The sequence below is a fragment of the Echinococcus granulosus genome (genome assembly GCF_000524195.1).
Source record: "Echinococcus granulosus chromosome Unknown EG_S00003, whole genome shotgun sequence".
In the NCBI taxonomy this organism is placed as follows: Eukaryota; Metazoa; Platyhelminthes; class Cestoda; order Cyclophyllidea; family Taeniidae; genus Echinococcus; species Echinococcus granulosus.
In genome coordinates, this window is record NW_020170383.1 from 1346645 (window position 1) to 1358841 (window position 12197).

Below are 12197 nucleotides of genomic sequence, written 5' to 3' on the forward strand. Positions count from 1 at the left end.
ATTTGAAGAGATAGAAAGCCCTACTCGGATGAGCGGTGTAGATTACTGGATGGGGACATATATGACTATTTATTACTTACTCATTCACTTATCTTAAATGCATAATGAAGACCTGATAATCAAATAGGTTGTCATTATTTTCATAAGATTTCACTGGTGTATTGAAAAATGCCAGTCGAAATTGATAAAATTCTAATACGAGCTTAAAGTCAGGGATGCAGCGAAATGGCGTTAGAACACAAAAAATAACAGCAATACTTCTAGTACTATAAGTATGGTTCCGTTACGCAGCTAGAAGTTTTGTGGATTTTTAATGAGAAAAATCTGGCGAAACTTGTGCGTAATTTCTAGCCTAGATACATACAACGCATCATGGTCGGCATTTTAAAATAAACAACTTGTTATGGGTTTGCCACCACACAATTTTGTAGGTGTAACTGAAAGCGAGTTGCACTTTTTCTTCAGCAAAGAAGGTATTTTACCTTTCATCCCAGTCTTTTTATCCGACATCAAAAACGCTTTTCTGCTTTAGGGTCAAACTGAAGAAAACAGTCTTCATCACACCCTCAGTTGATACTGCTTTCTACGTGACAGAGCCTAACGACAGATGTTTGAACTGCAGTGAAAGTGGACTCCACACGTCCCATTTTAAAAATGTGGAAGCTGATAGAATCAACTGCGTTATGGTAAAAAAATTAACCGAAATTGGACAAACAAAACAGAGCAAATATTTTAGTCTATTCAGAGTGCTAATATGCGATAAAGCAATATTACTAGAAATCATATAAAAAATACAATGTTTTCTTAAAATGAAAAGGGCGCTTCAAAGTTGATGCGGTTAAGCACTACGAATCAGGTAGGTGTAAACTAACCACAACATTGCGTGTGGCCTCGGCGAGAATGAATTTCTCCTCACACGGGTGTGTCATTTGTCCCACCATACCCCTGACGAGACGATCGCGGAGGATGCCAGCCTTGAGATGAGAGTAATGTTTCCTCCTAGGCGTCAAGCGCTCCTGGCCACGGCGCCTAGGCGCGGTGCTCTGAGCCAGAAGGCTCCGGTAGCGAAAGAGCATTCGCTCCTTCATAAGGTCGGTGAGATAACCCCCGCGCCGCGGATTACGCTGCGCTCGCAACGCCTTCCTTCGCATCCGTGGATGCGAGGCGGTGCTAGCGATGGTGGCAGCAGCGGTTGGAAGCGGCTCGGTGCGTTTGAGCACACGCACCTCCGATATTTTGAGATTTGGTGGTGCGGATGCTACGGCAGCCCACGAAGTCGGATCTCCCATCCTGCCAGAACAGTCACAAGTACATTTGTGTTCAAAAAAAGACAATGTTCAGGGTTCCTTTAAAAATGATTATACAGGGACCTAGGAAATATTATTCGCAAAATGGAATTCGTTTGAACAGTAGTCAAATATTGTAGGACAAACGATAGGAAGAAAAGAACTTTGGACATGAGGCGGTATTGAGGGCAATCCAAGTTATTTAATCACACAATGAATTACCGTGGGGAAGGAGATTCCAGTTTAGTCGTTTTTAGGCACTTTGGTCTCGTGAAAGTGGTATTAGCTTTGGTTTGAGGCGGATCTTGAGGCGAATCCAACTTAGCCTTGCGATTGTTCTTGCTGCGTTTGGACTCCAAGTTCCTAAGAAGACAAAAGCACTCAAAACCCAAGTTTGGTAAAAAGTACAAGGGTTTGTGTACTATAAATACTTAGAAAAGATAATGGTATTGATTTTAAGGTCCAATGATGCCAGAAGGACAAATTTACTGGTACTTTAAGTTATTAATAGATAGACCTAAATGTACACAGTATTGTCTTCGCATTTTAAGCAGCTGCAAAACCATATCAAACTGTATTAGCAAACTGAAAACTCGTTGGTCAATATTTAATAAACAGAAAGGTACTATTGATTAATGAAGCGAAGATGAAAGCATCACTTACGAGTGTGTACCAGCAACAACCTCTAAGCGCGGTTCGAAAGAAGACGTGGATGATTCCGGACCTCCTAAATGAAGACGCTGACAGAGATGATCGGTGATGTTATCAATGCATCTTTGTTCATTACAGGTCTCATTAACTCGCCTCACTAAATCAGGGTGTTTAATGCGTTCTCGCGATAGTGTCGTTTCCCTAGTCGGAGTGGAATCATTTTCCGATTCTGAGGTTTTTACTCCGTACGGATGGCTTTCTGAGGATTCCACATCAGCCATGCCTGTGGAGGTAAATGAAGATCTGCATCCAACGCCATGCCTTCGAGGAAATGACGTAGAGGAGGGTGACGGAGAAGCACCAGGTTGGGATACATGAGGAGTGCGTGTCTTAGGATCCAAAATTAGCAGCGCGTCTGACTCTCTCGATTCTGGTTTAGTCATGTGGGTTCTATTCTTCTTTTCATCATTTACGTGATTCGCGCGAAGTTGTTCGAGCTTCGAAGCTTGAGCAGTAGCCACACGTCGTTCTATCCTCTGAGTTTGAAGAGACGAGGGCATAATAGGAGCCGAGTTGTTCATTTGAACATCACTAAATACGAAGGGAAGATAGCATTCCGCGGCATGCAAGGGATAAGCGGTGGGTTGCAGATACCAGTTTGGATGGTTACAGATGAAAGGCTGGCCGGAAATCTGGGTTGTCAGGACATATTGTTGGGGTGGTAACGAAGGACAATGAGGATTCTCGTGTGGGAAATCCATCTAAACATGAAAATTTGAAGGCATATATCATTAATTAACTATAAAAAGGCAGGTGTACGAGCTATTACCAACTACCTCCCAAGTACTGCTATTTTCAACTTTGCAGTCCAATACAGGATAGCTACACGATCGAGCGTTGTCGGATACTTGTATCAATTCAAAACGGACGCGAAGTCCCCCAACAGCAATATTCGCGTAGAAAACGAGGAAACGCACAACAAACACGGCGCGGCCAAATTCCCTAACCCCTTTAGTTTATTGTTTACTGGCCAATCGCATGCTAATTTTAAGGTTATTCACGTGGCGGTGAAGTGCAAGTAACAATATTTCAGAATATTTGCTGTTTGTTTCAGTTAAGAATGATACTACTCAGTAAACCCATTTCAATATTAATTTTACAACCAATGTTGTCATTGCAAACTTCTTTTGCATTTTTAGAGAACAAAAAGCATGATGGGTAATCTTCTTGAACAATCTAGATCTCATTTCGGCTCATTGGAGTGTTTCAAGCCTGTCATTGAAATATAAATACAGGATGTTACATTCCACAGGCTTAAACCGACTTAAATTAGCTTCGTTCCCATCCAATCTACAGCTGTGTTATGCGCGCAGAAAGCATACGTGGCTCTCTAAGCCTTCATTGAAGTTTTAACAAGTTAACGTCACATGGTCTAGCTGAAAGAATACCATATTGACCCGGAGGTTGGTCCGTAGAGCGAAAGAACAATCTACGAAGACTCAAGCGGCCGTGTCTCCTCTTTTAAGCGCCTCTCGCCAGTCAGCACAACGCAGCCAGCGCTTTAGAAACCATCTACGAACCAGGAATACCAACCGCGTACTTGGTATTCTCGTAGAGGTTTCGTAGGTAGCTTCATAATAGGTTCTTCCGAATGGTCCAATTCTGGTGCTACTTCAGCTGTTAACAGCTTTCGTGTAGAACAAGAAATTCAGCTGAATGCCAAACGTAAATAGTGCCGACTTTCACATATTTAGCATCCATGGCATCTTAAGCTTCTGTGCGGTCAAAGTTTTACACTCAGACATGGGAACCATGAAAAATACCTTTTCGATCAGGTTTACTTACTGCTGCCATTAATGCAGCGCCTTAAATCTTTGCCGAAGTCGTGATAAATTTAACTGACATGAAAGAAAACATATTGCTAGCGCACCGAAAAAGTTGGGACAACACTAGCATGGTTCGAAGACCACGTTGCAGAGCAGAAGCACGACCTGCAGAGACAAATGCGTCCGCATGAACACAGCGTGCTTAAACACTACAATTCTTAACCAATTTTCCGACGTGCCCTTGCCTGCCATGGATAATACTCAAGTCTTTGCGCTTAATGGTACACCGTTTGACATACTCTCAACACGACCAAACTACAGGAAGGCATACAGGATTACCCAACCGCCTGGGCTTTTAAGTATTTTTGGGCCTTTCGAGGCATGAAATAAGAAACCGGACTCTCAGGAAACTTTTGTTTCTTCAAATTACATCAGGCACCCATACGCGCGTGAACACCACTAGACGCCGTCCAGTGATCCGTGATCGAAGGCACCGACGAAGAGTATTCGAAGGGCCACAGCCCCAAACCGACCCAGGCAAACACTGTGCCCACCTATCGCTCCTGACTTCAAGAGGACCCGGAGTCTACACGATCATCCCGATGCTGCAGACGACTAGAGTTGGCGGAGTGAAAAACAGAAAAGTCGTAGCATAAATTGCAGCTACAGACAACACACATGCGAATACATTCGGAATTCAACACCATCGCAGTTACCCCTCGGTGCCGAAACAAATCACTCATGTAATTTGTGAGAAAAAGCCGCATCTGCTTGCGTACTTTTACCGCGGAATAATCAGACCATTGAGATTAAAAGTCCCAATCACTCGCATTTGTACGGGACATCACGAAGTGTATATAACGTTCTAATCGCACGGGCTACTAAACAATGATAAGAATCCACTTTAAAACAAGCATTATTTTCGCACAGTCCAGCGAGCGAAGTTTTCACATAAAAACAAATTAGAAATCGTATATTACATGTCCGGAAATGCACATGAGCATTAACACTCGGCAAAGTAATCCGACTTAGAGGTAAAAATCTACAACTTCCCGGAAGGCAGCATAAACGGGAGTTATTTTGCATTTTTTTTCTGCTCATACCGCCGAGCCACTTCCGTCACTTCGAATTACAAAAAGTAATCCGGAACGGGCTTGCGTGCAGGAAAATTGCGGTTGTTCTACAAGTAAAAAATGCCGATTAATGCAAGTGTCTCAAATCCGATCAGGTTAAACTCGAACAGGTCCTCGAAAAGCGTTCCGCGCACCTGAGAAGCAGCTTCAAAAAAAGCGAAGTCCCTGTTCAGGTATTCGTCAAGGCGGAGAATAGCAGCCACGTTACCACAACGATAACAGTAGTTTGGCGCTGACCATATTGTAAGCACAGTTTCATTGAAGTGATAACGCCGGCCTTCCATCACAAGTTGATGGGCACGACAAATCAGATCGAGCTTATTTACCTTTAAGAATTCACATATATTGCAGCACGGGGACGACGAAATATCAGCAATTGACGCAAAAAAAAAAACATTTAAAACAGGTTTACAAATTAATTATCAATTTCACGAAGCCGTAATCTCACATGGTTAAACTGCTGAACAGTATCAGCTCCAAAGAGGAACCCAGCGCCCCGAGGGCTTACATTCCAGCCAGCAGAGTCCTCAGGATCGGACCAAAGGAGATCACACATGGGCCCTTCATGTGGCACCTCCTGCTTGCGATCGATGACTCGAATTTGATCAAGTCGTTCAATATGGGGTGAAAGACCTCCGTGTACGCAAAATATCTGTAGCAATTAGCAGTTCCGTAAAAGGGCTTATTCATGCACAATTTGTCGAAACCACTCGGTTTACTGATGCGTCGTTAAATAAACTGATAAAAAAGGCCTACCCGATCGTCTATAATCGCAGATAAGCAAAGATAATCAAATATCTCCGTGCATTGACGCCAGACGAGAGGAGAGCCATATTTTCGTAAGCATTCCTCGTAAAACCCATACGCAGTAGTTATCTGACGACTTTCGTGGTTGCCCCTGATAAGAGTAATACGATCTGGATATCTAACCTATGATGCCACTACAGACGACTATATTCAGACTACCTTCAGCGCAAGTAGGAGCAAAAACGTTTCCACACTATAATACCCTCGATCAACAAAATCACCCAGAAACAGGTAATTCGTGTCCGGTACTTCACCACCAACTTTAAAGAGCTCAATTAAATCAAAAAATTGACCGTGAATATCTCCGCAGACCTAAGAACATAATAAGAGTGCGACTTGACTCACTGTGACAGGAGAGTCAACGTATTGCACATTACTTTCCTCGATTAGGATTTCACGCGCCTTAGCACAAAGTGCTTTAACTTCGCTTTCTGATATCAATTTACATTCCCTAAGCAATGCTATTTGCCGATCCAAATCGCTCATTGAAGCCATCAACCTCACCCCACACCCGGCAAGGCTATTTGCAGTCGTGCCACGGAGCTAAACCGAACAAACTAACAAAACTAATTTTTTGCTGCTGATCTTCATGAATATGCAAAACTTACAAATATAGTGAGTAGACTAGCTGGCTTTTTGATTAAAAGGCACAGAAATGCAGAGTTTGTAAGGGTAGTATGGTTTATGCTAATATTTATATGTAGACTCTACACGATACACTGCACGTGCATCTCTTTAACACGGTGCTGATTGATCGGGGGAAGGACGGGTTGGTTGCACCTTTGAGCATGCTATGCCTCAGCTAACCACTTATCACGCCATTAAATAGCAACCCGGTGACTGCGCACCAGGGGATTTCAGCATTTGGCACGAGACTGGCTCTCGGGACGCTACAGTTCACTATTAACGCACAGAGGATTTGAGATGCCAATAGCGTGGCTTGAACGCCGCCTTGCAATGCGGAATAGCAGCCTTTGGAGACTAAAGCACTACGCTGTTGAAGAACGTCACAAATGACAAAAATTTCCTTCGAGAACTTTTCTTTTTCAAAAGGCAATGCATCAATCTACATGAATAAAATTAAGAAATATTTAGATGTGCTTAAAGTCACTAGATTATATTATTTGGCCTTATGCACTCGTTCTTTTATGAGCTATAATGTGTTATTTTTTAATGGTTGGGAATCAACGGCATCCATTCGTTTTCAAATAAAATATAGTGCAAAATAAGGTAAATCATGAATGTTTTGAGCCCTTTATTCACTTATGAATCTAATAAGCTTTATAAACACGACAGATTGCTGAATTAATTAATGTGATTGTAGATCCTCTAGACTTCCTTGAGGATAAAATAACACATAATACTCGGGAAGAACATATTTATTCAGCACAGAGAAGGTATTTGAGCTTCTGGCATGGCCCGGAGGCTAGCCCACCTGGAGAGGTACAGTAACAGAGATAAAGTGGCCCTTTACCAAAACCGATCGTTAAGCTAACAGTCAACGTAGTACATAACCCCTCTCCTCTTTTGAGCGTCGTCCCCGGCGCTCCCCCTGGCTTGGTCAGCCTTCCGCGTCAGCCATCACAACGTAGTCGGTGCTGTAAGGAAACACACGCGATCTGGCCATGCCAGTCATCAAATTCCTATGCAACTGAGGGGATACTTGACCGCAACATCACTGATCCTCTTGGTGATTCAACTGTATCTGGAGTTTCGTCTAGGTTTGGGAAGTGGATTCCGGAACGGGAAACTGTGCTGGCCATCATGCGTGTCCATGGCTAGCCGTAGGAACACTGGTATCAAAGCCGATTTGTGTAAGGAAGGCCTGGGTTTTAGACACTTTCGGGGGGAGGGAGGGGTTTCGCTTCCGTTCCTCCTTGCCGCGCTGTTCACACTTTGGAGCTGCCTAGGCTCTACTGAGATAGTAAGTGAATGGAGGAGGCATCGCGAATTTACTTTATCAACAGCTTAATGCAGATACGGTAGGGAAACCCTGTAACAAAACTTTCAGATGGTTCACGGCTAGCGCCGCGTCAGTTTTTAATAGCTTTCTCGCAAATCCCATCATTTATTAATAACTAAACATGTAATATCCTCACTAATGACTTAAGTCTAGACGCTCTCTCACTTTAGACTTTTGGTTCTCATTATTTTTACTAATCTGTACGATTTCGCCGGAATGTTTTCGTATGCCAAAACGGTTTGCTGTTCAACTTTTTGTTAACAGCCAATCTTCATAATGTGTCAAGTGGTGATATCCCTGATAAATATTTCATAACGGTCTGCATTGGGTGTGGTGGATTTAGGAGCGGTTAAGTGCAATACATGATAAAACTGGATGATGTATTGGACGAATAGTGTGAAGAGTGTCTGAGCTTACTGTAGGTTTACCTGATTTGTTCACCTCAAGTGCACATTTTAAACTCGACATAGCAGTGTTGTATCATGCCGAGCTTTTCATTGAGGCTCCTTCGAGCATATTTTATCAAATCAAACCTAGTGTTACCTGATTATGTGAGTCTTTACAAAATATACTACTTTTTTGACGGAATACTTCTCGATTACCGCTGATATACTGTTGTCACAATTTGCAAAACCCCCCTTCCATTTTCATTTAAGGTGCAATTCTCAACATTTATAAAAATAAGCCGTTAAGTGGATCTATAAAATGTGCATTAGTATCGGGATAACACTCTTGTAATTCTGAATAGTTGCAAAATTTGCCATGGAAATTTGGATTTCTTATGCTCCACAATGTAGAGTGGCGTCTTAAAAAGCTCATTCGATTATGCCCTCACATCTAACAGGCTTACGATGCGTCGAATGCTGTGGGGAAGGCATCCCGACTACTGGCGTAACTTCCCCATTTGTCCCCAAAAATGCGTTGTTCCAAGTATGGAACCGTTTATTCAACAGAAAAAACCCTAAGCTTAACGACCTTAGTTGACAAAAAAGTATTCGCTCTCAAGTGCCCTTCCATCATGCACTTCTGCTGAGAACAAGGAGTCCTGCAGCGAATCGTATCCTAATAAGGCCTATTTTTCCATAAAGCTCCGAATAAATTACAACGACGTTCTAATTAGTAAACGGAACAAACAAAATTTTACCCGAAAGTGGATCTCAGCATCAGGATTGACCCATTTCACATTATTTCAGAAGGAAACTCTGCCACAATAACATTCTACAATTTCACTCCCAACTCATTACCAAAGTCCTGCTAGACATCAAAATAATACCAAAGAATACTGTAGCCACTTAGTTGAAAGGGCTGATTTCTTACTAAAAATCCAACGGACTTATCGTTTATCATGACAGTTTTCCTGGGTAACTTGTTTGGGTTTCACAAAGGGACGAAAATCTAAAAATACTATTTAGGCGCATATTGGCACTCCAATGCAGACGACAAAAATTGAAGAAGTATATATGGGAGTAATCAAAGAAGTTTCGCCTCAATAAGTTTATGAAATGAGTTGCGCAAATTTCGAACTAGCTGCCATTCATCCGAACTGGCTATAGAGTGGTCGAAAATATACTGCCATAAGCGTGCATCTTGGAGCTCCTCAAAGACTGAGTTCATTTGGTTGATCGAGTTGGGACTGAGCTGACCCTCGATCAGGGTGTTGAGAGCTTCCTGGAGTTTTTTCAGGGTGTCTAGGAGCACAGAAACATCCAGTCTGCGGGAGGGAGAGGAGGTGGAGGGGAGGACTGCGGCTTCCTCTGCTGCGGAAGAAAGATCGAAGAAAATGAGGCCGAAATTGCGGCTCAGGCGCTCGACGCGTCGCATTTGAAGCACGGCTGAACGATTATCCAACAATTTTTCGGAGACAATGCCAACTTTTATAAGTGAACGGAGGATTATGTGATCAACCTTCCGGAAGTGAGCTTTGGGGGTGATGTGTGCCTGGGTGGAAGAAAACATGAATGCAAATTTAATGTGATGCACAGCGAAGACATGCGTGTCCTGCGAATGATAGGAACTGGATACGTATTTGCATCATTCTGACTTTAATTACTCGCGTGGTTTTGTCAACCAACGCCATCTCAACAAGTCTGCTCAAACAGTAATGCAAAGCTCACCCCCACGTGATAACCCTCAGGTTAAAAGGATATCCTAATCAAATTAAAATCATGCCATTCTTGAATTCCCAACATCCTTTTGCCTGATAGCAAGTACAGCGCACTGCCGAAGAAATAAGCCTATTTCGAAAAATGAAGGCGTACAAGCTGCACACACTTTAAAATGCCCCTTTCTGCCCAACGAAGATAAATCTGACGCTAATTTCAGAGACTTTTCCCATTCATCATCTATGCACATCGGGAGATATGTAATATCATATGAAAAGGGTTTCGAACTATTGCAAATCATCATGGTTGTGGCCATGTTGTTCATTGTTGACAAAGCTCAAGCGGTCCTCAGATTACAAAACCTGTAACGATCATTAGTCCTCCATATGGTATAGCGTTTTGTTGGTTTAGTGGCGATTCCAATTGCTACATTAGGTCTTCTAATCACCGTAGCAGTGAACTGTAGTCGTTAGACAACTATGTTAGATACTAAAGCAAATGCGGTAACTTCCTCAATCTCCATGGCGCATCTTTGTTTTTCACAGCGGCAAGAAAGTAGTGGTTGTGACCTAAGCGTAGAAAAACGATAAAAATGAGGACCTTAATGTCTTTCGGTAGGGATTTCCAAAAAAGCATGAGTCCTGCCCACTTCACCATATACAGACAAGAGATGGAGGGAGAAGGTGCCCGCCATCACTATTTATTGCCCCTTACAGTGGTTCGATTTTGGTGCCGAGAGCAACACTTAGAACACACAAAACCTTCACACTGCTTTAAAATTGCTTACCCACTCAGTGGAACTTTTCTCAGCTGGCTTTTGCGATTTTATGGTTGAAAATGCAGTTAGGCAATCAATGTTGTCAACCTGTTTAACGTCATCACTAATTAAGGAAGTGTTTACTAGGTATGAAAGCATAAAAATCCCGCCTTTTTTCCTTTATGATACATTTTTGTTTTGGCTTTCATGTGGTGAAAGCTAGAATGGGTTCCATGACACGACGTAGATGCACCTCCCCCTACATTTTATTGTGAAGTTGTAGTAAAAAAACAAATGCCAATTGTAAACTGGAAGATGGGCAATATAATTTGGAACTCTTCCAATGCTCTTAATGTACATGGATTACTTCGTCCGTGCATTCATTTTGACATCATCATAAACAACAGAGCTAAAAGGTATCCTTGGTGGGTTGAATGTGGAAAGGACGATCTGATTACGGTGTAGGGCTACTATTAGTGATAGGAGCCAACAGATAGGAAGATACCTTACACTTTCACCGGATTTTCAGCTATAGCAATATCGCTTGCTTTAATGTTATCTCTCACAACTAAGACATTATTTGTTTACTCCAATGAATCTAGGCATCAGGAGAGCAACCAAGCAGTCTAGTTTAACATTTAATCTATGCTAATGCTCATCTGTCACAGAAATCAAACATAGTAGTTTTGGGCTTTGGTTAGGTTAACGTAGTGAACACCAGGAAAATAATTGCCTGAAATATCAAAAAAATACTTTGAAATAGATCTAAAGAAACTGCACACCCAACGCCAGCAAGACGGAAAATTCCATAGCAGCCATCTTTCCGCACTCCTGCAACGTTGTGTGACCCTGAAATATCATTCAGAAATCCCAGGGACGTCATGCCCACCAGGTGCCATACATCTAAATGAAGGCAGTGTTTATAGTATGAAGGCGATGGTGAATGCAACAGGATGAGGATTTTTTTAATATTAGGTAGCCGTAATTTAAAAAGCCTGAATCGTAGAAAACGGTAAAGGAACATAGATCGTCCCAAACATAGTCCCTGGCCGAAGCCTCAGCGAACAGACCGGCGAATTTGCATTACTGCAGATTTATTTAGCGCTACTAATAAACTTGGTCCTAATTCACTTGAAGCAGTAACGCGACAAAACCATCGAGGGGATAGTCATCACCGATACATATGATTTTTAACTAGTCAAAAATAATGTGCTCTGTTAGCATTTAGTAAAATCCAACTACCACTGTTCGGGGATTTCGAAATACTCTTTGTATTATTATGCGACATTCTAGCATACTAGTCCTAAACGCAGCATATTTATGAAGGGAGTTTACAAGGAGGTTTATGAAGAAATAGGTGGAAATTCGCAAGTAGAAATCAAGGGCTCACTGCAATAGCAATATTTTCGCGTGGAACAATTACGAATGCCTTGCACGACCACTTACCTTGACACAATATCCCACATCATAAAATTAACGCCTCGTCTGTTAACGATGTTACCGAAATGCATGCGTGCGAAAAAATGTCTTCGTCAGGAACCTGCTCCGCTGGTTATCGGAACTGGCGCAAAACCACATTCCCACAATACTGCGAACAGCCGTAGAGGTTTACCTCTTTTGATTGCAAAAATAAAGAGAATGCAGAATTTTGAATTCCAGTTTAAAGGAGGCT

The 12197-nt window shown here is 42.3% G+C and overlaps 3 protein-coding genes across 3 annotated transcripts in view; all 3 read right to left on the reverse strand. All coding sequences in view use genetic code 11, as the record gives it.

Moving 5' to 3' along the window:
- The window catches only part of EGR_00832 (Diacylglycerol kinase theta), a gene marked incomplete at both ends in the record, with an annotated part of 29800 nt that extends 27102 nt beyond the window's left edge, over window positions 1-2698 (reverse strand). The window contains 3 exons of the mRNA XM_024490081.1: window positions 873-1290; window positions 1509-1649; window positions 1950-2698. Of these exons, the coding sequence (XP_024355484.1) occupies window positions 873-1290; window positions 1509-1649; window positions 1950-2698 (1308 nt within the window). The remainder of the gene's footprint in view (window positions 1-872; window positions 1291-1508; window positions 1650-1949) is intronic.
- Window positions 2699-4892: 2194 nt separating this feature from the next.
- EGR_00833 (Serine/threonine-protein phosphatase 4 catalytic subunit) lies at window positions 4893-6198 on the reverse strand (the record flags this gene model as incomplete). The annotated part of the gene is made up of 6 exons (XM_024490082.1): window positions 4893-4943; window positions 5031-5222; window positions 5345-5548; window positions 5653-5826; window positions 5863-6015; window positions 6049-6198. 6 exons carry the CDS (start codon window positions 6196-6198, stop codon window positions 4893-4895), a joined length of 924 nt encoding a protein of 307 aa, XP_024355485.1.
- Window positions 6199-9136: 2938 nt separating this feature from the next.
- Window positions 9137-12197, reverse strand: part of EGR_00834 (hypothetical protein) — a gene marked incomplete at both ends in the record, with an annotated part of 8898 nt that continues 5837 nt past the window's right edge. Inside the window, 3 exons of the mRNA XM_024490083.1 lie at window positions 9137-9604; window positions 10556-10649; window positions 11308-11428. Of these exons, the coding sequence (XP_024355486.1) occupies window positions 9137-9604; window positions 10556-10649; window positions 11308-11428 (683 nt within the window). The remainder of the gene's footprint in view (window positions 9605-10555; window positions 10650-11307; window positions 11429-12197) is intronic.